Source organism: Exophiala oligosperma (genome assembly GCF_000835515.1).
Source record: "Exophiala oligosperma strain CBS 72588 unplaced genomic scaffold supercont1.43, whole genome shotgun sequence".
Lineage (NCBI taxonomy): Eukaryota > Fungi > Ascomycota > Eurotiomycetes > Chaetothyriales > Herpotrichiellaceae > Exophiala > Exophiala oligosperma.
The window spans coordinates 23,359-48,023 of NW_015622860.1; the positions used below are offsets into that span (position 1 = coordinate 23,359).

General features: G+C 50.2%; 8 protein-coding genes across 8 annotated transcripts; 4 read left to right on the plus strand and 4 right to left on the minus strand.

Annotated features, from left to right (window-relative positions):
- Positions 1 to 685: 685 nt before the first annotated feature.
- On the plus strand, positions 686 to 4,909 carry PV06_11588 (uncharacterized protein; the record flags this gene model as incomplete). Its single annotated transcript, XM_016413294.1, has 4 exons — positions 686 to 1,299; positions 1,357 to 2,226; positions 2,273 to 2,477; positions 4,355 to 4,909. 4 exons carry the CDS (start codon positions 686 to 688, stop codon positions 4,907 to 4,909), a joined length of 2,244 nt encoding a protein of 747 aa, XP_016256329.1.
- A 6,069-nt stretch (positions 4,910 to 10,978) lies between these two features.
- PV06_11589 (uncharacterized protein) lies at positions 10,979 to 11,810 on the minus strand. Its single transcript, XM_016413295.1, has one exon. The coding sequence runs from the start codon at positions 11,789 to 11,791 to the stop codon at positions 10,985 to 10,987; it is 807 nt and encodes a 268-aa protein (XP_016256330.1). The 5' UTR covers positions 11,792 to 11,810; the 3' UTR covers positions 10,979 to 10,984.
- A 12-nt stretch (positions 11,811 to 11,822) lies between these two features.
- On the minus strand, positions 11,823 to 12,566 carry PV06_11590 (uncharacterized protein; the record flags this gene model as incomplete). Its single annotated transcript, XM_016413296.1, has 1 exon — positions 11,823 to 12,566. One exon carries the CDS (start codon positions 12,564 to 12,566, stop codon positions 11,886 to 11,888), a length of 681 nt encoding a protein of 226 aa, XP_016256331.1. The 3' UTR covers positions 11,823 to 11,885.
- A 237-nt stretch (positions 12,567 to 12,803) lies between these two features.
- Positions 12,804 to 13,788, minus strand: PV06_11591 (uncharacterized protein; the record flags this gene model as incomplete). The annotated part of the gene is made up of 3 exons (XM_016413297.1): positions 12,804 to 13,203; positions 13,258 to 13,403; positions 13,459 to 13,788. 3 exons carry the CDS (start codon positions 13,786 to 13,788, stop codon positions 12,804 to 12,806), a joined length of 876 nt encoding a protein of 291 aa, XP_016256332.1.
- Positions 13,789 to 14,175: 387 nt separating this feature from the next.
- PV06_11592 (uncharacterized protein) lies at positions 14,176 to 15,300 on the plus strand (the record flags this gene model as incomplete). Its single annotated transcript, XM_016413298.1, has 4 exons — positions 14,176 to 14,275; positions 14,328 to 14,761; positions 14,790 to 14,832; positions 14,894 to 15,300. 4 exons carry the CDS (start codon positions 14,176 to 14,178, stop codon positions 15,298 to 15,300), a joined length of 984 nt encoding a protein of 327 aa, XP_016256333.1.
- Positions 15,301 to 16,793: 1,493 nt separating this feature from the next.
- Positions 16,794 to 18,116, plus strand: PV06_11593 (uncharacterized protein). Its single transcript, XM_016413299.1, has 2 exons — positions 16,794 to 16,989; positions 17,065 to 18,116. The coding sequence occupies exon 2, from the start codon at positions 17,156 to 17,158 to the stop codon at positions 17,996 to 17,998; it is 843 nt and encodes a 280-aa protein (XP_016256334.1). The 5' UTR covers positions 16,794 to 16,989; positions 17,065 to 17,155; the 3' UTR covers positions 17,999 to 18,116.
- Positions 18,117 to 20,206: 2,090 nt separating this feature from the next.
- On the plus strand, positions 20,207 to 22,845 carry PV06_11594 (uncharacterized protein). Its single transcript, XM_016413300.1, has 2 exons — positions 20,207 to 22,730; positions 22,781 to 22,845. Exon 1 carries the CDS (start codon positions 20,942 to 20,944, stop codon positions 22,646 to 22,648), a length of 1,707 nt encoding a protein of 568 aa, XP_016256335.1. The 5' UTR covers positions 20,207 to 20,941; the 3' UTR covers positions 22,649 to 22,730; positions 22,781 to 22,845.
- Positions 22,846 to 23,082: 237 nt separating this feature from the next.
- PV06_11595 (uncharacterized protein) lies at positions 23,083 to 23,923 on the minus strand (the record flags this gene model as incomplete). The annotated part of the gene is made up of 2 exons (XM_016413301.1): positions 23,083 to 23,352; positions 23,411 to 23,923. The coding sequence occupies 2 exons, from the start codon at positions 23,921 to 23,923 to the stop codon at positions 23,083 to 23,085; spliced, it is 783 nt and encodes a 260-aa protein (XP_016256336.1).
- Between the last annotated feature and the right edge of the window lie 742 nt (positions 23,924 to 24,665).

The following is a 24,665-nucleotide window of genomic DNA, read 5'->3' on the forward strand; positions in this document are numbered from 1 at the left end:
CCCTGCCCCCGACACCTTCGGATTGTATGTTCGTTATTGGCATGGCGACAAGAACGATTGCCACAGGATCCTGGTCTGCCAGAACTCGTCGACATACTAAAGAAATTTATCATTTGAGAGAGCGGTAGTCCAAGTAACGTACCTCAGTGTTTCGACCTAATGGCTCTTGCGATGGATACTGATGCCGTATTTCTAGGTTGTTCGATAGAGTGGAGTAGTGACTTTTCGCAAGGATGACTAAGGATAAAAAGCATAGATTCAATAAATTCCCCTGCTGACGTCTAAGAACTTTATACATTGGCGATCAAGCCTTATCGGCGTCCAGGCTATTTTGCAACTGAATTTGAAGCTACGACCCCTGTGCACTGTAACGTCTGGTCATTTAATGATGCAGCTATTGGTGCAGAGTGGCGTTGTAGTTTCAGATTGAACCTGTGCGGGGACTGGCACTGGTTTAACTGGATGCCCCGCTCGACTCGGCGGCTAACTAGTGATAAGACTTGGCTCGGCCAAGACCCTTGTTGACATTTCGATGCGCGTCTAACGACAGCATCATCCTGTATGCGGCTTGTGTCCAAATTTAGAACCTGTGAAAATCTATTCTTGTGAAACAGAAACGTACAATATTGTGGCACTGCCAGAAACTGCAAATTTATAACGCAAGAACACGCGATCCAGTGCGGCGATGGGTGCAGAGCCGGAGGATCCCTATCCCGGGGATCGTGTTTGTCCGAGTCGCGCAGAATTCTATGCTGTCGCTACTGCCAGCTACAACTTTTGGACAATTTCAACTGCCACATCACAAGATTTCGACATCGAACGATGTTTGTACGACCTTTTCGCCGGAGTGCCACCGTTCTCACTTAATTCCAAGCAAAGGCTCTCCTGGGTCGATGGTGAATGGCTGCATCTGAAATGCAGATCGGAATGGGAGACGACGAAGGCTACAGCATGTAATGTGAGAGTGGGAGATCTCACTCACTACGCAAGACTGGGTCTCTCCACGCCGATAAGCTACGACCACGAAGAGGGGGCCCTGACCTCGACTCTTTCTTCGGGGATGGGAGCTTCGCCGAATATGGCATGCCTTATACGAGCTTGGTGTTATATTCTCTCTTGTCGATGGGCAGAGAGACTTGCGATAGCTGGGGAACATGCGCAACTTCTGCAGCCGACGCCGCTAAGTTTGTCCAATTTCTGGGAGATTGCTCTTGCGGGGGACTGGCATGCTGTAGTCACTCGAGGCGAAAATACTTACCACGCCCCCTGGTCTTGGTCAAAGAACACTTCAACAGCGCAGTAAGTCCGTCAGTCAATCCAGTCTATATTAACACCCTACTAACAGAAATATGATAGCATTGACTTGCCAGAATGGCCTCCCCAGTCCATTTTGGCACTAGAAGCACTTGAACACTTTTGTGCTACAGAAAGCATGCGCAGAGAAGCTATGCTTGCTCTCTGTACCGTCATGCTTCTTTCGCAATATCCCGATAAGAACATCAAACTCCCAAAGTACTCATTACCGACTGGTAAGTCAGACAGGTGCCTGTCTCGCCACAAAAGGTTTGAGGCTTTGGTGGACAAGTCTATCACTCTCAGCTGCGCCGAAGAAGGTATTGAATCGATCTTGAGCAGCCCATTTCTAGATTCAGGCGTGCCGTGCACTTTGGTTGGGGCCCACCTCCTAGGGGTTCGCCAGGTGGTGGCAGAGGGCGGGAACATGAAGTCCCTGGAAGGTTTCATGATCCAGAAGAGACCTACTATAGCGCCACTCTGGCTGGCTGCCATCTGGTGTGGTCAGGCTGGGCATATCCTCAACAATGCTGTTCTTGGGTATTCATCTGTTAACCTTCCGGTCTCCACTTGGACTGGGATTCCGCAGTCATTTATTCAGTACGACTACATCTCCAGCGGACCGCAGGGAACTATACCACGGGCTAACGAATATCGCATAACATACTTGGTGAACGCAATGGCATTCCAGCCGAAAACGCCCTATCCGCCATTTGGATATACTAAGGAGAATAACCTCAGCTTAGAGGTGAGCGCTCATCTGTATCACGATCACTATCTTCAGAGTTACAAGATGTTTTGGGTTGTGGCGGAGGAGGAGGGGGTGGAAGGCGAAGATATTCTTGCCCAGTCTCTTCGACTTTCACGGCGGAGTGCTAGTCTGCAGCTCGGAAAGGATCTGCCTTCAGGAAAGCCTGACCTCTTCCGATCCGAGTAAGTGAACGGTCTTCATGCTAGCTCTGCAGCTAACTCGAATGAGATTCCTCGCCGATGGTGATTACGCTTCAGAAAATGCTACTCGTAATATTGTCAATTGGCACAAGGACACAGAGGAAGGTGGCATCTGGATTGATATGGGTAACGACCATGAGACGCGCAAACTTCACATGCATCCTTGGATACATCGAGAGTCATCAGAATACGACTCGGACGCTTCTGACGCTTCTGACGCTGGCGCTCGGGAGGTATATGATCCAGCTAAGGTTCAGAAATGGCTAGACGACGTGTCTGCAGATCTTTACGAAGACGAATTTGCCATCTTGTGTTAAACGAGGAACGGTGGTAATGCAAAGAACTGAGGTAATCAATTCGTAACATAACAGTGACACTGTTCAGGAGCCTTAGAACTGCCTGGCTGGCGCATTTTAAGACCGGGCGAGGAGCAAAACCTACTTGGATAGGATGCAAGCCCTGTTCGGATTATCATTGACCCGAGGACCGCTCTTTTGACCAAAAGTTTGATCGGTTTGCCTTCCGCCTCTTTCTGGTGCGTCAAGCTCTCGTTCAGCAGGGGTCATGCTCCACTTCGCCAAGTGCGGGCATCTGCAGGCAACAATACCGACAGCAGGCGGGAAGTGTGAAAGGTCCATCGTTGGCTGGTATTGGCACAACACTGAGCGAACACAGCACTGGTCTGCAGATGCCTCACCGGTTGAGAGGCACAGTTGCTGCCTGTGCGCCGCTCGCCATCACCCAACGAGGCTTGGTTTGAGATCAACCATACCGTGGGTTTAAGCATCAGCCAGGGTATTCCTGACGCGTTGATTCAAGGGCAACAGGCCTGGTCTTGACCATATTCTATACGATATATACTCTTTCACAAAAGTCTGAGGATATCTTGCGGTTTCGGTCTTTGAAACAGTTCGAATTGAGGCTGGAAATCTATCGCGTCATTGGCCTAGTCCTATTTTCAAGCAGAAGTGCTATCTTTCACGGTTCTTTCTTTTGCTGACTTCCTGGCTTCCAAGCTATGTTGTGGCTCTCGATCGTACGGGTTCCTGTGCACTGTCGCTAGCCAGTGAGATAACATCCGTAACGTCAGCATCACTCTCAGGGACATCCAGCGTCTCACTGGCAGATCCAAGGTAGATATCTCGAATATCATCGGCTTCAAAACTTTGCCTGCACCACGGCAAGCCTGACTTATGGCCGAGCTATAAGCTCAAGCATTCTCTACATGCACTGTGACCACATGGAAGCGTGGCACTCTTGAACGTCACCATGCAGATGTTGCACCGAAGATGATCGACCCTTTCCAATTCCTTTCGCGCAACATCCAGCTCATCGGCCAGTTCAAATTCCGGAGGCGTAGCGGTTTGTTGTCATCTTTACACTGTCGCAATCTGCGACTCGTTGTCTGAGCTTCTTTCGATTGGTGTCGGCAGTGTCTCGAAGGTTCTGTCGCTGTCGTTATGTTCGAATTCAGCTTGTTTGGCTTGCAGTGTCGTTTTCAATAGCCGCGCCTGCCTCCTTCTCATACTAAAAGCAGCGTCCACAACCGAGCCGTATTCGACCTGAATGTTACAGTCATCGTCGTTGAGAAAATAATCGAGGATGAGAGCTGGTTGCATTTCGGCCATATCTGAAGACATTTGATGCGATGGCAGGGATTGGCAAAAACAATGAGGGCCAAGGTCGGAGCCAATGGGAGACTGTCCTTTTATACCTCAGAAGCCTGTTGGTTTCACAGCTGCCATGCAAGCCTGGTCGGCCCGCTCACCCTTTTTCTTCGTTCGCTTCCCAGAGTAGTTAATTCCCGAGTCTCGTCGTGCATAGCGATCTAGCGACCCTGCCTCTCCTTTAAAGACTTAGAAGAGACTCTAGACAAGTATCAAGAATTGACAAGACCCCTCCCCGTGCTGTCTATGCAATCACCCATTCATCCACGTAGTCTGGCATCACGCATTTCGGCAACAATTGTAGTCACATACTGTCAACCTCTCTACAGTTTGCCTCAGAGAGCTGGGGGATTGACTGACATGGAGATGTGAATTCGGCGGTACGAGATGGAGACAAGAGATGGACTTGAAGAATATTGGCCTTCTCGCCTGATGGGCGAAAGATTGTGTCTGGGTCTCGGGACGACACCATCAAGATATGGGATACGACGACGGGGCAGGTGGAGAAGACGCTAGTCGGTCACTCGAGTTTCGTCAACGCGGTGACATTCTCACCCGATGGTCGAAAGATTGTGTCTGGATCTCAGGACGACACCATCAAGATATGGCATGCGACGACGAGGCAGGTGGAGACTACGTCGATCGGTCACTCGGATGTGGTCAGCGTGGTGGCATTCTCACCGGATGGCCGAAAGATTGTGTCTGGATCTTGGGACAAGACCGTCAAGATATGGGATGCGACGACGGGGCAGGTGGAGATGACACTGGTCGGTCACGGGAACTGGGTCACTGAGGTGGCATTCTCACCTGATGGCCGAAAGATTGTGTCTGGATCTCATGACAAGACCATCAAGGTGTGGGACATCGAGGACGCCCTGAATTCGTCAAAGTGGCTCGCAAAGCCCTTGGGTCGCCGTCTCAAATTTCAGACGTTCCGACAAATTCAGACGTCCGGGGTCGTATATCAAATGAATTCTCCTCCGACGGCAAACACTTGATCACAAATTGTGGTTTGTTTAGTATTGGTGCGAGAGGTGATGGAAAAGCTACCAGCGAGGTAAACTCGCCATACATTCTGCATGTCAGTGACCAATGGATTCTCTACGACCGCAAGCGTATCCTTCGACTACCAGCAGGTTTTGATATTGTCCAGTTCGATGTTAAGGGAGACCGGCTAGCTGTGGCACTCACCAACGGTCGAGTATTGGCCTTCACAATTGACCGCAAACGTGTGAATTCTGGCACATGATATGCAGAACCTGATAAATCCATGGCCTCGATTGAACAAGATCTGTACTACTCCAACATCATCTCGTATACTCGAAGAGCATTGATACGGCCTATGCAACCATCGCGAGTAGAGTCAACGCCTTCCACCGACATGTATCTGTGATCAGTTAACCAGTACATTGCATGTGGTCAGCACGGCTAGCATTGTAGAGAGCAATTCACAGGCTATTGTGCGACCCACTCTAAATGGTTGGCACGGCAGACAATCTACGATATGGCTGAGAGGTACAGTATTGCCGCTTGAATCATCGCAAGTTGACTGCCCCATCTTGTCAGACCAACTGCACACGTGTTGACACGACATGGGCGACGGAGGCTGTCCTAATCATGTTACAAGACATTACGGGCGCAGCTCGATGTCATAATACGGTAGTCATGACCAAAGCCGTATTATGCTGCGTTTTGGCCGGAATCTCGACCTCAACAAGCAAGCATGATTGGGGAGTTAGCCGTGCATGGTAATTCGACATGGCTAGCTCGTTCGGTGTCGCGGTGAGTGCGACGGGGATCAGGTAGAGGAGAGGCATTGGTTCCCAGGCTCGTAACTATATCTGTCAATTGTGAAGACTGAGGAGAAACCCACTATCGAAAGTCAAATATCTCATCTAAAATGAAACCCTGGTCCATTTTTGGAGATGATGGCTGCGTCGGAAATGGTATGGGTGATCCTGGAAGGGGTTGAGTTTCCGAATCTAGCTCCGGTCAGCAAAAGTCTACATCTGCGCAACTTGGATGGTTTTTACCCCAGCGACTCTCTCCCGCGCAGAAAATGGGGGATCGTAGGCACTCTTTTTATCCTGTCTCGAGAATATTTCCTGTTGGACATAGGAAAAACAGAAAGGCTGGTGGGTTCAACATGAGCGGAGGGCCACCATCTTGCGTCGGTTCGCCATCTTGCGTCATGACTGGATACAAACAAACTCTTGTTTGACCTCAAACAGGCATGTGGACAATAATGGATATTCTATGAACAATGTTTTGTGTTTCTAGCCTGAAGTCATCGTGAGAGGACACAAAAGTTCTTGACGCCTTGTATCCTCCAGGCGGCGCGCCTCAGCAACCTCTGCTAATCCGACCCGCGCAGTTGCACAAATGTCTTGTTTCAGGTTGAGAAGAAATGTAAGGTAAAGCAATGCAGTCTGATCGCCCTGCTCTGGAATGCGAACTTTCATCGCCAACATGGCACCCTACGTGTTAGAAACCACCTGCGAAATTGTTTGCCTTGGTCACCTTCATGAATTCACGGAGATAGCGCACCTTACGTTCGGATCCGTCGAAACCCGCACCTATATGAAAGGGTTAGGGGCCAGCGACCAATCAGATGACCAATCTTCCTGCAGAGACTAGCCGTGTGACAAAGACTCTCGTTATTTCAATCGGGCTTCCCAGGTGGAATGTGCTGCCGACTGTCCCTTTGGAGAACAATGTCAAAATCAAAGATTTTCAAGGCTGCAATTCGCCGACGCATCAGAAAAAGGGATTATTGGAGGTTGAACTGGAGGAAGCCGCCACCCTCGCTGCAAAATTTCATGTCGAATGCCGCAGCGATGCCCAAGTCGTTTGCCCTCTTGTGTACCTGGCTCAGCGTCATACCCAGACAAGGGGGAAGCCAAGTTGGACGCTCAAGACCAAAAGCCGGTTCCGCCACTGCCTATGTATTATCGTCTATTCCTGCATCTGCACGTGCATCATGGACTCATAGCCGCACAGAATGACCCACTGAAACTGCCAGATCAAAAGCGTGTCAGGCTACTCGTCCACCGAAAATCGTGTCATCGTGGAGGCAGCTCACAAGCTTGGTAGAACTGCAACCCCGACTCTGAAATGTGCTGATTGAATCTCAATATACTCGTGCTCTATTAGCAGTGATCTTTGGGACAGCTGGTTAGCAAAACATATCGTTTCCTAGCATCCCATGTATTGCGCCCTACCAGCTCCCGAACGGTCGCTCCGTTGCAGCTGGGCGTCCGGGTGACTCTTCATCGAAGCAGCGATGGCTGATGCTGGGCGTTACGGGAGGAGTGAGCCGTGACCGCATTAGTCTATCACATTCTTGAGGCTCTCCATGTAAGTGTCGCCGCAGAACTCCTCGCGCGCAACCTCAGATCATCAGCCAGCTCTCGGCCTGGGCTGCGCAGTAACCAGTTTCGTCCTTACACTGCTCCAGTTTATGATTTAAATTCCATCGGTAACTGCATGTGGTTCCGAATTCGCCCCACAAGCACCCCATAGTACCAGCTAGATATAGGAAAATGAGTCCTCGTCCGGGTATTTTACACCGCATGGGTTCAATTATTGTTCTGATTGACTGCTCTCTTGACTATTCTTTGAAGCTCCAGGCAATCCTTTGTCCCGCTGTTGTCTGGAATGAAGCTGATGAAGTGTTGTGCTCGAGTGGAGCGACTGCGGAAGATGTCATGGTTCTTGTCTGGCAGTCGCTTCGCCAAGACGATGCCGGAGAAGGGTCCAGATATCTCTCTGAAATATCCAGAAATGACGTGGAGTCGCTGAAACCGGTCTTATATGTGACGCTAGATAAGTTGTCTCTATCACCGTCACGTGCGACGTAAAGACGGTTGTCACGTGAGCGAGCATCTCCTTCGATGTGACTTGAAGCTGCCGGTCAGCACTGGGCTTCAGATACATGGGAGGCGCTTGGTCATGCGGACGAGATTCGCATCTCTCTCCCAAATGCACAGCGAACTACCAAGATCATGTGAAGTGGGAGCCAAATTATTCGTACATATCCTTGTTACAAATTCCCATTGGACGTTCAAGATGCTCTTCTGCACAGGTCTCGAGTTCGGAGTGTGAGACTAAGGCAATCGAAAAAGAGCTTCCCTGCACAGCCCTGGAGGTGAAGTTGCCTTACTACCCAATTTCGATCACTGATACATATAATACTGTATCATTGGCTAACCAACGCAAAATCTGAAAATAGATTGCCGTATTCTCTACGATCACGCTACAGTAGCAATCATGGCTGGGCTTAACTGTGTGCGGTCAAGGCTAAAGTTGCATGTGTTTACTTACAGTACATCTGTGAGGACATTCACAGAAGTATATGCCAATCTACAGCTTACAGGACGGGGGCTTTGGCGCCGGAAGAATATCTTTTTGCGGAGATTGGAGAGAGTCGTTTGAACAATCGGGTCCGGCCTCGTATTTAACGTCCAAGTTCGATTACAACCTTGTAATTCAACTTGATCTTGTCAACGCACATGTACAAGCACCGGCCTGACTTCGTGGTCGGTTGTTCCAGTCGCTGCATTAAACGACATTGTGCAAACCTACGATCTTTTGGCACAACTACTGCACAAAAGCGCTGACTACCTTCAGTGGTAAGAGTTGTCTGTGAACTATATCCTAAAAGTCTCGCTGGGCCGATGAATCTGGATGCCTCTTATCTTAAAGGTGTACGATCGTACATGGAGATTCTAGGTATGCGAGATCGGGTCTAACACCCTGGTTCAACTCTACGCGGACCCACACCAAGTCTAATGGTAACTTGGAGATACAGGCTCAAGCGGTCGGCCCTTGCAATTGTAAGCCTGGAGCGGGGCTGGTGGGAAGTGGCGCCATCCGTGTTCCAGTGCGTCATGCTAGAGAACCGCAACCACCACCCTATCAACTGGACCACTTGAACCACTGGTGTTCCAAGCAGTGTCCTCGATTAAGGCACGGCCCGTGCACTAAAATCCAAGCTAAGAAGACGTCACGTACGATCATCCATTCACACGCATGCTCAGAGCTGCAGGATGTTCACTCTATGCATAAGTACGATGCCAATGAGAAACCACCACGTGCGCAGTATTTGGGGGGGAGAGTCTTTATGCAAGTCATTTTAAGCTCCACCATATAAGTTCCAACATCTCAGTAGATTTCGTGCTCATAAGTACAAGAAAATATGGAGCCAGCTTTGTCCTCAGCATGAAAGGGGCCCTACTCCTTTTTCCAGCAGATGACAGAGGAAGCAGCATTCATCACATTCATCAACGATGTCGGCCGACCCTACAGGTTCCCTTTATCTCAGTTGTCGGACATGGCTGGTACGCTTATTGCATTGAACCTCCATTTCAGCGGAAGCTGACAGGAATTGTGCGAAGGGCATGGAGACTTTGATGGCCGAGTCCTGTCGGCGGACTATTGCCGATGTCCGTCAGAGTCAATTTGAATTATCAGGACCCGATGGGAATATTATCCTCCCAAGAATCTGGGAGGCGACTCTCCAACCTAACTGGACGGTCACGATCCATTTCCGACAAACAGGGAATAATGAATCCCCATCTGGTAAACCCGCGTGAGATCATTCAAGAATTTCGGCTCGAGATGGACCGGTTGGAGAGACGTGTTGCAGACGAGCGAAATCAATGGGAAGGGGAGAGAGTACGGGAAAGGGAACGCTGGGAGAGAGAGAGAAGAGACGAGAGAGCACGCTGGGAAGACGAGCGAGTCCGGGAGAGGACGCAATGGCAGACACAACAGGAGACGAATAGACAGCATTGGAATTGGGGCAGGAAAGGGCAAGAGAGACTTGGGAACGAGAGAGGGAACGAGAGAGAGAACGAGAGAGAGAACGAGAGAGAGAACGAGAGAGAGAACGAGAGAGAGAACGAGAGAGAGAACGAGAGAGGGAAATAGATTCACCAATAGCCGAAAGAACGATGACCGATATAAGTCCTTGTTTATGGTGGCTGGCAGGGCGACCTCCTAGGGACAGAACGAGGCCGTAGGATGCCATAGTGAGAGATATTGTGCCTTACGAGCAATTCAATACAGTTCGTCGTGTCAAGGCGATGGGATCGAGCACAGAGAATGTCGAGTATCCGCACATCGGGAACCACAGCCACGATATATTGATTCAAGACGAAGACTACATCCTAGTGCCAGAACAACTCGTGCTTTGCATGGTGCAAGTGATTGTGTCGACATAAAAAGTGCTGTGAGCCACGCAACCGCAATTCATCACGTAGGACAAAACACCTTGCCAGGTGTTAATCACTTGGAGAATGCTTGGGCATCACTGTTCCCTCCAACAATTCGAATGGAGTATTTTGGCAGGTTGAGAAGTTGGGCCAGGTAGTACGACATCAACCAGAGCAATGAGACCTTACCACCGATGGAATCAGGCAGCGACAGTCAGCCCACTTCCCGGTATCCCAGGGTATTGTAGTGTTGAGATTGAGGGTTACGACTGGTGGTGATGATGTCGCCTCGATTTCCCGCCGGTAAAGTACCGGGTCAGGCGGAGATTGGGATGGTTGGCGTTGTCGAACACATGGAACACACTTCCGAGCTGTTGGCCAGTGTCTGTTTGACGCCGTCGACATTCTCGTCCACCTGAGCACGCATTAAGAGAGAGTGACCAAAGGATGTGCACTGCAAAGAGTCACATTAGATGGGCCTCTTCTGTGGCTCAAATAATTTTGCGAAGTGCACTGTATCGGGGTGCGCAGCAGTGCAATCCAACGAGCAGAACAAAGCTGAACCCGTGCGGCTCGCAACCATGGCACAGGTGGTAGGACTGTTCACCACCAAGCCGGCGATACATCGGTTGCAGAATAGGTACCATATTAATTTGTAGGGCATCATTTTCTTCATTGCATACCTACCTGATCGTCGCCATAGTATATAGATATTTCATGGTGTTGCAAAACGCAGCCTTGCGCCTCAGCCGTGCGATCCGGCTGTACACCTATACCCCCGGATTTTAGGCCTATTGTACGCCTCCTGCGACTCAGGTATATCAGCCTGTACGCGCGCTTCCTGGTATCGCTACTGTATCATTCATTTTCGCCGAATATGTCATCAAAGCTTTTCTGTGCCAGCGGAAGAAATGGGAGGACCGAGGTTCCTCCCCAACTCATCACCATTCTCCAGTCACCCACCCATTGTTGGGGCTGGCCGGTGACATCAGTGTAATTGAAGGACCAACAACGATATTGATGTTCCGGGCCAAAGAATTCTGCGGAACGGCCAGCATACTCGAGAAAGAGCCGGTCGTAAAGCTCGTTTTCCTGGTGCAACTGCTTTGCGTAGTACATTTCCTGTGCGGCCTCGCGTTCCTTCCTCATGGCGGTTTCGAGACTGGCGCCATCCCACCGGATCCTAAACTCGTGTAACGCCTCCGCTGAAAGTTTCAAAATCACCCCCCGTGCGTGATAGATCTCGGCCATTTCGTGGTTACAGAGACCGAACCACTGCCATCGGGGCTCATCCAGCCAACGTGTACCGCCTTCGGTCAACAACATGTAGTGAGCACACACCCCATGCACCTCGTATCGTCGGTACTGGTCGGCATATGTCAAACAAGCCAAGCACTCGATATGGTGCAGGAGACTTATCGCGGCATTTCGGTATATATTTTCCTCCGACATCCACCAATTGGGATCACCTGGGTCGTAGGAACCCCAAAGCCAGGTTGCCGGCGGTCGCAAATAGGCATTGGCCAGCTGACACAAGATTTTTCCGTAGAGGAGATACAAGTCCCCTTCCTCTTCGTAGCCAGCCTGCTTCAGCCTTTGGGATTCAGTCATTGTGAAACATAGGACTTCGAAAAAGGCTTTTATGCTCCTTCCAGATGATGTCATCAAGGAGTCTTGGCCTATCGACCGATATTCCAAGCTTTCAGTCGGCGCATGCAAAGGACGAAAAACTAAGAGGAGGAAGGGGATAATCGAAATCCTACTGTCTTGCGCAATCCTTGTGGGAAGGAGGGACAGGTGATAGAGACAGGAAGGGGCTGCCGATTCCATTCCTCCCTGAAGGTGGTGCAAAGTTGCGCAAATGAATCTTATTGGTAGGGAATGCGTCGGGCACAAAAATAGACTTCCCCTGATACTCGATACACCATCCCGACTCATTCTTACGGCGCATTCGCTCTGCAGGCACTTCGGTTGCATTTCGCAAACTTTGCGCAGTCTTCCCAGATGGTTGTGGATGATCCATTGAATCCCTTCTCGTGGAAGGCTCTCGTCCTTTTGTCGACGACTGAGCTCGACGTTGAGGCGGGACAAGATCTGTCTCAGTGGAGTGCTGGAGACTAAAGGAAGTAGAAGCGCGACCGGATCGTCGGGCTGTAGATGCGTGGTCATGAGAACGTTGTACTGGAACAGGTCTGAGTCGCTTCACCGGCGTCACCTCATCGCGAGCCAGCTCGTCTTCAGAGATGTCCGATCCTGCAGCAACGACCGTTGAACGGGATGTGCGGCTGGTCATGAAGCTGGTATTCGGGGTGGGCGCGGGCATCTGGCGAGCCACCTGGTTGGTATGGGCAATGGAGCTGTCCCGCTCTATCTTTGCGAGGTCTCGGTCGTTGCGGTAGGCCGTCGCGCCTTCTCGAAAGCGGTCTGCTGAGTCTGTCATCGCGAAGGAGCGGGTTTAAGTCATATAATACTCTGGCCCCCTAGGAGTGAGAGATGCGGTGAGATAGTGTACATAGGTCTAAAGGTTGCCGGTGCCTGCGTGGTACGTTGTGCTAAAGCTTTGTGCCTTATCGTCATATTCTAGCTCTATAGCTTTATAGTTCCGAAGTTCGTGTATAGCTCGAGCCTTAAATGCTCCGTCATGCATGGCTTATCTCCTAGCCATATCCGCCCGTCCTTAATCGCTCTTGCCCTCGACGAAGAAGTTCGGAGCAGCCGGACGAGTCGTATCGGCCATCGATAGAATAATGTAAGGTCCTAAGTCAGCACGGACGCGCGGATAGATGGTCGAGAGTGCCGCTCCGTAGTAGACGTTAAGGATAGGCTCGCTAAGATCCTTATCGAACGGTTTTAGGTTGCTTAGTGGCAGACTTACCTCGAAACGATGGGTCGTCTTATTTCCGGCGATGAAAGAGAGTACATTATATATCCTCGTAGTCTCGCCGAACGCTCTTGTATTTGCCCGCTTAAACGCCTTGAAGTGTTTATCTGTGAATCGGGAAGGTGACTGAGATGCCCGAGGGACGCGCTGTGCGGCTTTTATATCGTACAAATTCGCCAGCTTAGGTGTTAGACGTCTATCCAGATATTTATATTCGTTAGAGTAGATGCCATTATCGATCAGTTTTTACTTAAAATTGCCGCTAAACGGGGTGGTCTTAGTAGAGGTGGTCCTAGTACAGTCACTCGGCCTCGAGAAGGCTGAAGACCGTTTCCGGCTTGAGGAACTGGTATAATCGCTCATTCTGTCGAGGATCGAAGGAGGTAAGTTGACCAGCTGTCACAACCTCTGGTCAGTCTCCGAAGCCCACATCCGCATAGGAAAGACGTACCCCTCGAAGGTGTGATAGATCAGGCCCACCACGTCGAGCAAATCTCTTCACCAGCAGGCGAGCACGCCCTGTGGGATATTCGACCTTCGGTGTAATCGTGCAAGGTGACTGAACCTTCTCTTCAATGTTCCTACGGTCAAACTCCCGGAGAGCGCCGCGACTCAATCGAATTTTGGACAGCGTGTCCCAGAAGCTGGGAGGACGATGGCGAGGGAGGTTACGGTTTTCCGAAAGAGATTTCTGTTTCTTCGCTGGCTCCGGCTCAAAATCCTCGGGCTCTGGTGAGGACCGTTGTCGCTTTCTCGACTTGGGTTCTTCGAGGGCGAACATGAGGGAAGAGAGAAAGGGTCGAGGAGAAAAGGGTGAGGAGGCGGCCGCGAAGAAGGACACAATATAGCGCGGCGGGTTAGGCAGAGTTGCATGTTGAGAGGAGAGGTGTGGCAGGATATCGATGCAGCAGTTCGCATCCAGTCAATGTATTGGTCGTATATCTGGATGGACGGGAGGTCGACACACGATTTCAAGCCTCCGGCGCCTAAAGAGTAGTTGATTGGATCAGAGGTGGTGAACCGCGTTAGCGTGTCGGGGCTCAGTCTGCGGGGTTTTAGGCAACCGTGGACAACTCTCAGGCCCATGGGGAAAGTGTAGCGAGTGGCCGAAGCTTAAATTACCATGAGTGGATGTCGTCGATGGACCACTGTAACGACCACTGACAGCATGGACAGCTTCGTGCTGCGTGTTCAAAATATAGCCATCGGCGGCAAGTACCATTTGGAGCGAAAATTAGGGTCTGGATCCTTTGGCAATGTCTATTTGGGTATGGCCACACCCCTAACGACCATCTTGAAATGAAATCTCACGGTCAACAGGGCGCGACGCTGAAACCGGCAACGAAGTCGCCATGAAACTCGAACATCACAGTGTGGCACCGTCTCTACTTGAAGAAGAAGCGCGAATCTATCAATCTCTAGCGCGGAAGGCCGGCTTTCCTCGGGTGTACTGGCACGGACAGCAAGATGACTTCATGGTTTTGGTCTTCGAATTGCTGGGCCCGAATTTGGAAGACTTATTCCGATATTGTGGCGACCAGTTCTCGTTGAAGACGACACTGATGCTTGCCGACCAACTGCTTCACCGCTTCGAGAGTCTCCATTCCCACAATTACCTTCACCAGGATGTCAAGCCTGAAAACTTTCTTCAAGGTATGGGTGAAGCGGGGAACATCATCTACATGACTGATTTAGGTCTTGCTATCTACCGCCATCCGGACCGGTGGATCTCGAACAGCCCCTCTTCCCGTGATGTGACAGCGGGTCCTCCTCAGCTATTAGGCAACATGCAGATATGCAAGCATCAACGGGCATTTAGGTATTGGTATGGTCACTATATCAACTGTGGTCAAACATGCAAGAAAGGCCGGCTGACCGTCCTGCAGCTCAATCCCGGCGCGACGACCTGGAGGCACTCGGCTACATGCTGGTGTATTTTATACGTGGGAGATTTCCTTGGCAAGGCTTCAAAGCAAAGCGGGATGCCAAACACCTGCTGGTTTTGGAGAAAAAGCAGGCGACTAGTGCGAGCGAACTCTGCGCAGGCCTACCAACCGAATTCGAGGAGTACATGGATTATGTGCCCAACTTGCGCTACGAAGATCGGCCGGACTATCGGCACCTGCGGAAGATGTTCAACAAGCTATTTCGCCGACAAGGGTTCGAATACGGCAACGTCTTTGACTGGACGATTCCAGAATTTCTGAGGCTGGAGCCTAACACCCAAGAACCGCTCGCGTCGAACGGATGTACACGAGCGGCTAGGAGCAGACACCACGAAGCCATCAGATGATGGAACCCAGGATGTGACTAGGAAAGGCGTCGAAGGAGGAGATGATCATGGTCTCAACATGCAATTCTCTCACATTCATTGGCCATGCTGGTCGCCGGATCCTACTCTTACGGGAACTGGACGGTGGCTGCTATCGATCATCGAGAGCCAACCATTTCACAGGCAGCGTGAATGACAGGGGCTAGGACCTGTTAAAGGTGGACGGTTAGGTTGTCCATCGAGAGCCTTCACAGTTTGTCCCGCACTGGTCCATTAAATGCCTCACCGGTTGAGAGGCTAGTCATAGTTGATGCCTGTTCGTTGACCGTTCGGGCGACCACGTTGGGGCCAGGCTCGCTAGTCGGTTGGAAGAGAAGCTGATATGGCTTCATTCTCCAATCTCTCACTCCCGGAGAAGATATAGGAGATGTGCGTAAGCTTAACATGAAGCTTATGAAGAGATCTGTGATATCGTGGTGTCTACGGAGACATCCATGTCAGGGATATGAGAAAGAGGATTGAGAGAGATGCCAACCATGTTATGCATCTGAAATGTATGGAATTCCTGCAGGAGAGCTTCAAGAGGAAGCCTCTTCGATCCAGCATCAAGTTCTCTTCCACCCTGCTACAGTACCGAGCCTGCCTCCGAGTTTCCGGGGTGGTCGCCAGAACGGCCCACCTCGCATCTCAACGGGTGAGGCATTTACTGCACCGACGGGGCACAGAATGCAAAAAGCTCTCGTCAGTGGTGTGGTAACACTGTACCAGCCAACGATCTGTCTTTGACATTTCCTGGCTCCCTATCAGTATTCCTGCCTGCAAAATGGTTGGCTTTCGAGGATCGATAATCCACCTTTTCTCACATGTCGTTGCGCCCCCATTCCTTTAGGCAAGCTAGATTCGATAGGTAGCAGTCTCGAAAGTGTCTACCTTGGGACCGGATTGTTGGCCGAAGGATCATTTCAGCCATGGGCAAGCCGCGTCGGTAAAGTGGAGTGCATCTATCGCTTGTTACCATCACAGGTAATATATCGTGATGGCTTCGTGGTATCCGCTCCTCGCCAGGGGCTCTTGGGTACGAGGCTCCAACCTCTGGAATTCCAGATCGTCCAGGTAGCAGTGGAAAACGACGGACAGACAGTTTGCAACACAGATGAACGTCATGGTTGACATGTCGAGAAGATGTAGTCGTCGCTTGAAGCAGTACAAAGACGTCGATTCCTGAACAGTTAATCTTTGAAAAGTGAAGGATCGTGGGGTTGAATGCATCCATCGGAAAAACGATGGTCCGTCTGCCCTCACCTGCCCTGTCCTCGGGAATCAGCTGACCCACGCTGGCAGTGCCCCCATCATCGTATCTTGGAATCTTCCATGAGTGTCTCTCCCTGTGGTCCGAGGCACCTGCACCACCGTCAGCCGTTGGCTTCGCCTTACAGCCGCCGTGCATTACCCCACATTTGACAGCCCTTTTTGATCGTACATGTGTCCAAGAGCAACTGCTTCTCTTGCAGTCGCTCACCGCACTACACAACTTCCACAGCGAACTATGTCTTAAGTGGAGTCGCGGGAACAACATATTCTCCATGACGAGCAGAGCTGAACAAGTGCGCAGTCTTCGAACTTCGGGAAGTATTGGGTTAGCATAGAGACCCGGCGGCAGATCATCACTCCTCACTCACTGTGTGACGCCGGAGTTCTGCTTTCAGCCTGGTAAGTATTCAAAAACCCCCTCCAGTCGACACTATTGAGTAACAATAGATCGATCGTTGTTCATATCCGAACAAGATACCTCGACCTGGTACGAAAGATATTCACCATCTCATTATTGCCTCCATTTTGCAGCTGAGGCGTACGTTTGTCGTCAGCCAGATATCCAATGGAGAATATCACCCGTGCCATATCGAATCTGAAGCTAGATACTGAGGTTGAGAACTATCTACACGTCCAAGAACTTGAAGAAAAGAATTTATCAAAGAAGGACTTGAAAAGTGTGGCTTGTACTGCCTCCAAGAGTCCCGTTCGCAATAAAACATGTAGTGGATGGACTGGCTCGAATACCTGGTACAACTATGATATACTCGATCGAAAAGGGACGACGCTTCTAGCGCTCCAGGTTGCGGAAGAGACCAACTACACCTTCCCTGCCCATTGGAAGGATTGTCGTGACCTGCGGGACATCGCTTACAGGCCTGGGAGGTCCAAAGCTTGCCATGCAGAAACACAGCTGATGGCATATATCTACGACAAGCACTACCGAGGACCGACAGCAGTTGATAAATCCATCGACATTTACATCTATCCTCGACCAGTCTGTTACTACTGCCATGATTTCGCTAAGCATCTCTTCCAGACAACAGGACTTCAATTTGCCTTCTATCTAAATGGCCGGAGAGAAATACCGAAGTGCAAGCATTGCATGCAACCAATTCGAACGGGCTTTTCCTGTCCAAGACTAACTTGTTGCAAGCTAGAACTTCGAATATCCCTCAAATCATATACGCGGGCCGCGGTTAACCTCGCTCAATCTTTAGAAGCTTTCGCGAAGACGTTGAAGATTGTGGAGGAAGACATCATATCGAATGTCGATGACAACCACGCCTTGCGGCAACTGTTACCTGTCTTCGTAGCTCTTGGACCAGAAACTTCGAGATACCGTCAGGCTGTTGTCGAGTCCGTCAATGTGATGGAATGTGCAACGTACGCGATGTTGTCGATATAGGATGATTTTTCTCATGGCGCTGAATACAGTTCCAACTATCCTCTGACATAGACCTGTCTCTGAAAAGATATCAAGTTTCAGAATCGTAGATGGTGAAACCCAATGCCGAGCAGTGAAGCTTGCATGGTACAAAGTCATATATTCCCCTAGAAGGGTGCTCGACATGATTGACTCGTCATCGATATCCGTCAACGGGAAATTGCTGGCTCTGGTAAGTCTACCGATGACATCTAAGAGAGACTTACTTATCGTCACTCTCCAGATCGCCATGCGCTTGGCCAATGTCGGTGGCTGTTCAACGCCTCTCATCCACTGCAACGCGCCAATTCTAGACCGCCAAAGTGGCAAGCCTTAGTTGCTTTGCAAGGAGGTGTAGTGTTATGGATATGCCATTTGCAGCTCTTTTTCTTCAGACTCCTCTCGCTGACCCCCTCCGACTCCAGTACTCGCTTCATCAAGCGTGCAGCAAACTCACTATTTTCGCGAAGCGCCTGCAGGAAGCTCACGTGGATGCTGTTGATGTACTCATCCCAGCCGTGACGACGGATCGCCCGCGCAAGCCCCATGAACAAGAGTCCAACCAACCCAGTGTCGGGTGCTTCGTGTGCGTTCAATCGTTGTAAATATTCCAGCCACAGCAGGTCTTGATCCACCATCTCCAAGCAAGCGTCAGTGAGATGGTTTGCCCATTCCTCTAGGTCAGTTTCCCTGGCGAGGCGGTAGGCACCGACAAGTCGCCAACCACGATCTATTGCTTCTGCGTGTGTGATTTTCACATCGAAAGTGAAGCTGGAGAATGTTGGAGAGTACAGCCAATTCGCCATTTCAGTGACCGTGGCTTTCATGCACCTTTCCCAGTGTAAAACTGCCTTCCCACCAAAAATCGGTGCTGTGGCCGTCGCCTGAAGCTTCTTCGTCTCCTCGTGTGCTTGTCGACACAGCTGCTATGGCTGCATACAAATGGGTTGGCTGGAGTGTTGGATACAGTTGTGATCATAGGGCGATAGAGAGTGGCGGGCGCACCCGTCCCAGAACCTAAGCGATTCTCAAGACGGTTGAGCTTCGGGGGGGGGCGTAAAAGGAGGTAGAAGATCGTGGTAAGCGTTCTGCCATCAATGTCGAGAGTCGCGGTCGACGACTCTATACCCTCTAGGAAGCTTGACGCGTCTTGCTGTCGAGTTATAGGATTATGCTTAGGGCCCTTCAGCCTCACTGTGGAAGCCATTATTTCTGCCAGTCTGGAAAGGTCACGCCTTTGGCTCAAACCTAGAGTGCGGGGGACATAGTGCCTAGGTATGTCCGAATATCTTTGCCGCGTCGTAAAGGCTCGTGGCTCGCGTAGTTGAACGAAGCTATAGGTCCACATCGATAGAATATTCCGACTAAATATATAATACTCGTACCCTGGCTGTATATGCGCAGCAGATAATCATTTAGGCATTTCAATCGACTGGATCTTCGCAACTCGCAGTGTTCGGTGGCCACCAATTCCATCGGTCCCTACTTTTCCCCAGTACGCTAACTGAGCTGGCCACATACTACAGCATCTAATAGGTGCGGCCATGGACTTATATGGTTCTTCCTGCAATCACAATAAGGGGGAGTTTTGCGGCCCTAGGAACTTCGTGGGCGCGTGCCGTAGGAGCCTCGAACGTAGACTACCTGGGATGAGGTCTAGATACTATACTGTCCTATACTGTAGTGTCGCAGTTTTCTTACTCTACCGGCCGTCCTTCCTGGCCCTTCACGCCAGGGTCTTATGCCCATCGAAGAGAAAGAGAACAGATTTTACTCTGTCCTCTTCCAAGATGGAGCACTATGCTGTTCTCGTCCTCCCGTCTTTGAAAGTCCAACTCCTGTCCGACCTTCAGATCTTCGAGTTTGACCACATTGTCCCTTTCTCCTAGCCTGCTGTTCGTTTCCTCGCTGCGCGTTAAAGTAATCATCCCTGAAGCAGGAGCCTCGATCTCCGCTCTGATCCCGAGATCAGCGGCTGGGACCGCGAATACTGGCAACAAGTCCCTCCAAAAAGGTATCTATAAATAAAAATTACACCTTGCTCACCTTTACTTCACCGCATGGATATCTACGGCGGGTTAATGAGCCACGAAAAATCGATATGGCCACGTGCCAATGCAGGCTGCTAGACTGCTAAGAAGATAGCCTCGTTTTCCAAATGTGCCATTCAGCCTGACGAACATGCTGCAACCTGCCTCGACCTTGGCTCGACTTGAATCATCACCAGTAGCGAACGGCCCAACCTGGCTCCTACCTATTTGGTACCCTCTTTACCTCCGCCGAGATAACAGTACCCTTCAACTCCTGCGCGCTGGTGAGGAGATGCGCTTCAGAATCGCTGTTTTGTCGTTGTTGAGAAACCGTCGGCTATTCTCAAGGAAATGGCCGTGCCTTGATGGAAGATATTTTCTTAAAGTGAACAGCTGGAGAGCAACTTCTCCTCGAGGGCGGGGTATGGTTGTGCTCGGTCTTCTTGTGGGAGTCGGCGCGGTTTCGACAATTTCTTGTCCGAAGGTGAATGACATCGCGTGCCTGTTCCAGCTGGGCGGAGTGTCAGCAGATTATGTACACAATTCTCTGCCGTCCGATACAAGCATTCGATTGTTATATTTGAAGCGACCTGACAGCGAGCAAGACAATGTCATTCGATGCTCGTTGAAAGAGGTTGAGCTGGCTAAGCCACCTGATTATATCGCGGTATCATATACTTGGGGACTTCCAGAGAAGCGGGCTGAAGCCTACGAAACGAATTCTGCGCGATACCACACGATCTAGGTGGACTCGAAGCCTTTTCAAGTGACAGAAAACCTTCACGATGCTCTTATCTTTTTCCGATCGCTGTTGGATGTTGAAGATTATCCTCTATGGATCGATGCGATATGCATCAATCAGAAGGATTATGATGAGAAAGGTAAACAAGTGAGTATGATGGGCACGATATACAACCAAGCCGACCGCGTGGTCGTGTGGTTGGGAAAGGATGAGCGAGGAGACGGACCCGGGATTGCACGAATGATCACTCATCTTGCCGATGCTTGGAACCAATATCCCATGAAGGACAATTGGGCCAAACTACCTAATTTTCGGACGGTTGATGATCTCGACAACACTGACCTCCTATTCGAATATGGGCTGCCGATTTGGGGCACACGTGGTTGGATTGCACTAGGTCTATTCCTCAATCGGGAGTGGTTTCACCGCCTCTGGTGCGCGCAGGAAATTGCTCTGGCCAGGAAACCCGACGATACCAGGTTGCAATACGGCAGAACTTGCGTTGTTTGGAATGACTTGATCTCGGTTTCTATCTTTATGTCAATCACCGGGCTCTGCAAGGTTGTTCAGGAACTGCTACAGAATCGAGTCCAGGACGTCTCTATCCAGCCAGGAATGATAGGCGAGGAAGCTAGCTCTCTCTTCTTGATCGCCAGCTTTCTAAAACCAGACGTGCCCCCTGAATGGGTTACACTTCTGATGACTCAGTTAGAGCAGGCACCTGAAAACCTGAACGGGTACAATTTCCTGTTGCTACTTTTGAGAATTCTTCGGAAACGAGAAGCCTCCGATGAGCGTGATAAACTTTTGAGGTTACTTGGCATGGTGAATCATTTTTGCGAGGTCAGGGGCATTGAACAGGTCACGGTGAGCCCTGACTATAATCGGCCGCCTCTTCTGGTCTTGAAGGACGCTGCAAAAGACATTCTGATGAACACTCACGGAGGACTTACCTTTTTGTCACTCGGACGGTCATGGTCACCAATGGTTGACCGTCCATCCTGGATGATTGGATTTGCAGGAGTAGAGGCAGCAGGCAGGCCTCTCACAGAATATCTATATTATAATGTTACACCAACCTATACCACGAAAGAAGGTGTCATTCGCTTCCGGGACGATGCACTTCAGCTTAGTGCTCACGAAGTCGGTACGGTTGAAGAAGTGTCCTTGACGGGTGCAGAGATGGCATCTGGAAAGTTCTCTGAGTATCTCCACCTCGTTCGAAAGCTCCCGCTGCCCACCCGCACTGGTCAGCCCCCAACCGAAGTCTTATGGCGAGTTCTGATTGGGGATCATGACAGTTACAACAAATCTGCTGACAGAGCAAGCGATTCTATCAGTGAGGACTTCTCGAGATTCATACAATACATGCTTTTGAGAGAAAAGCTAGCAGACATCGCTCGCCAGATACCTGAAATGCATTATGAAGTGAAACTCCATCTTCTCGACGATCTCGCGTCGAACGACAAGAGTGGTTCGATATGCACATCACATCAGATCAAGGATCTGATTAAGCATCATGACATAGGAATCGAAAATGTGAGCGATAGCGAGCGACGAATATTGGCAATTATACCCCAGAACGATCGGTTCATACGAGACGTACAAGAAATGACAAGTTGTCGATGTTTGTATCGAACCGTTGAGGGAGACCTTGGACTGGGACCGCTATCGATGCGGCCCGGTGACCGAGTTTGGATATTGCGTGGTGCTCGGGTTCCATTCGTGCTACGTCCCGCGACGGACGTGGACAAGGCCCATTATCACTTGCTGGGTGAGACTTACGTTCATGGTGTTATGCGCGGAGAACTCTTGGCTCAGGATTCTTCACTGCAGTGGAAGGATATTGGTATTGTATGAGTTCGGATGACCTTACTCTCATGATTATTCGAGCCGTGTTTCTTGTTGGATGCATGAACGAAATTGTCCGACACTTCCTTAGGTACTGAGCCTTCTCTGTCGTCAAACTACTCTCTTCTGATTAGTCAGTAGGATAATTCAGTGCCGCTCTTGAGATTTCAGCTTCAGGGCAAACGTTATTGTCTTGTTATGTAAACAGGCGTTTTTGGTCGATCTAAGGTCAATTATATTGGTCAGTATTATACACGACGCTTAAGCATATTGAGTGTAGTCCATCCAGATCACCTAAGAAATACGGGGGCCCAAATAATTGAGTGTGTCTGCAGAGGTGAAGCCGCAATTGAAAACTTCTAGAGGTTAAGAATAATGAGCATAAGCATCTAGACTACAGCCTCTTATCCGTGACAAAATTTCTGTGTTAGATCTTGTGAAATCTATGCACAAGGCATCTTAACCCGAGTCTTAATCAACCACCAATTAATCGGTACACCTGTCCAATGACCCAGGAACATACCAATCTGCATCATCCACCAATACGTAACCGTAGGCATCTCTAGCTCCCAGTTGAAGATCGCAACCTGAAAAATCGCCATCCAGCCAAACAACCCGACCTCGAAGAATAACAGCGAAAGTGCATCAGCCTTGAGTGCTCGGTAGATAATCTTGGGACCATACTGGCCGGCCATGGGCGCGATAGAAAAATACTGAAAGATGATGCCAAAAGCAAAGGCGAAACCGAAGTCGACGAGCATTTCCGCCCACAAGAGTCGACGAGGTGAGCCGAAGGCCGCGTTTTGTGCCGTAGACGAGCCATTCCCCGACGATATCCCCCAACACGCAGCCTGCGCCGCAATGGCAGACTCCCACTGTCACCGTCGCGAACATTGGACGTCCGGAATTCTTGTGATGATGCTCAGAATGTCCTCCCTGCTCTCTATTTCCTGCACTCTCTTTCTTATTGTCTTGGTCTTCCGCCGACCGATTATCCTCATTCCCTCCTTGCTCTCCAGTGATCCCACTTTCCATGTCGGTCTTGTCGACTTCACCCTCCTCATTCGGAGATGTGTCGTTGTGACCCCTCCGACCCATGTCTCGTTGTGTCTCTTCCCCAGCTGTTCCACTGGCATTGGCAGTTGGAGGCTGATGCGCTTCCTGCGTGCCGGTCACGCCATGCTTCTGTGGTGGTGGCGGTCGACCATACTTGATATACACCCACAGCGTGATCGGCCACAGATACAGCGCATTAATGACATATACTGGGATCATAATGTACATCATTGACCGCCAGCCTCGCCGCCAGATGATGTCGAGTAAGATCCATGCCGCCGCAATGGCACCTAAGCCTATCGACACTGAAGAGATTACGATAAGCGCCGTTGGCTGATGGTATGACTCCGACGAGCCCATGGTATCTAATTAGGCAAGAAAAATGAATGGTCTCTCAAGGTTCGGCAAATCCCTGGACTTGCTAGCACGTCAAGGTAGATAGTCGACGCGAGAGGGCCTCAAATAAGCCGGAATACGCGGGTTAAGATTTCTGTTCTTCTAAGGGGGCTTCGAACAATCTTTATAAAGCCTTGGTCTCTTCCACAGTCTTGCCATTACGAAGCAAGACGCGGATCACGCACAAAGTGCGCATAATCTAAGTCACAACAACAGTATTTTGAGTGGGTCTGACGTCATCAAGCGTTTTAACGGAGTCAGAAAAACGCACAAAAGACGCGGTTTGCTGGACTGTAATTGCTGGGAGACATCCTTCTAGATCTACAATGACTTGAAATCTATGTGGCAGGTGGGCCATTGACTCTCGCTTGAACTCATCGCATAAATTGCACGGGTCGCACGGAATTCTAAGTGCGCATTTTTGAATCCGGAAAATACTGTGCTGTTCTTTCTTAGTGTACTATCGAAACTCGTACCAGTCAGGGAGGGTGGAGCGTTCATGATCGAGATTTCGGGGTTGATGGCCTTGAACGGACGAAGTGACCCTGCAACACGAGGCTGCATACTGGAATAG

Coding starts and splice junctions, on each gene's coding strand:
- PV06_11589 (XM_016413295.1), bottom strand. CDS start 11,791: ATGACATCATCTGGAAGGAGCATAAAAGCCTTTTTCGAAGTCCTATGT.
- PV06_11593 (XM_016413299.1), top strand. CDS start 17,156: ATGGAGAATATCACCCGTGCCATATCGAATCTGAAGCTAGATACTGAG.
- PV06_11594 (XM_016413300.1), top strand. CDS start 20,942: ATGATGGGCACGATATACAACCAAGCCGACCGCGTGGTCGTGTGGTTG.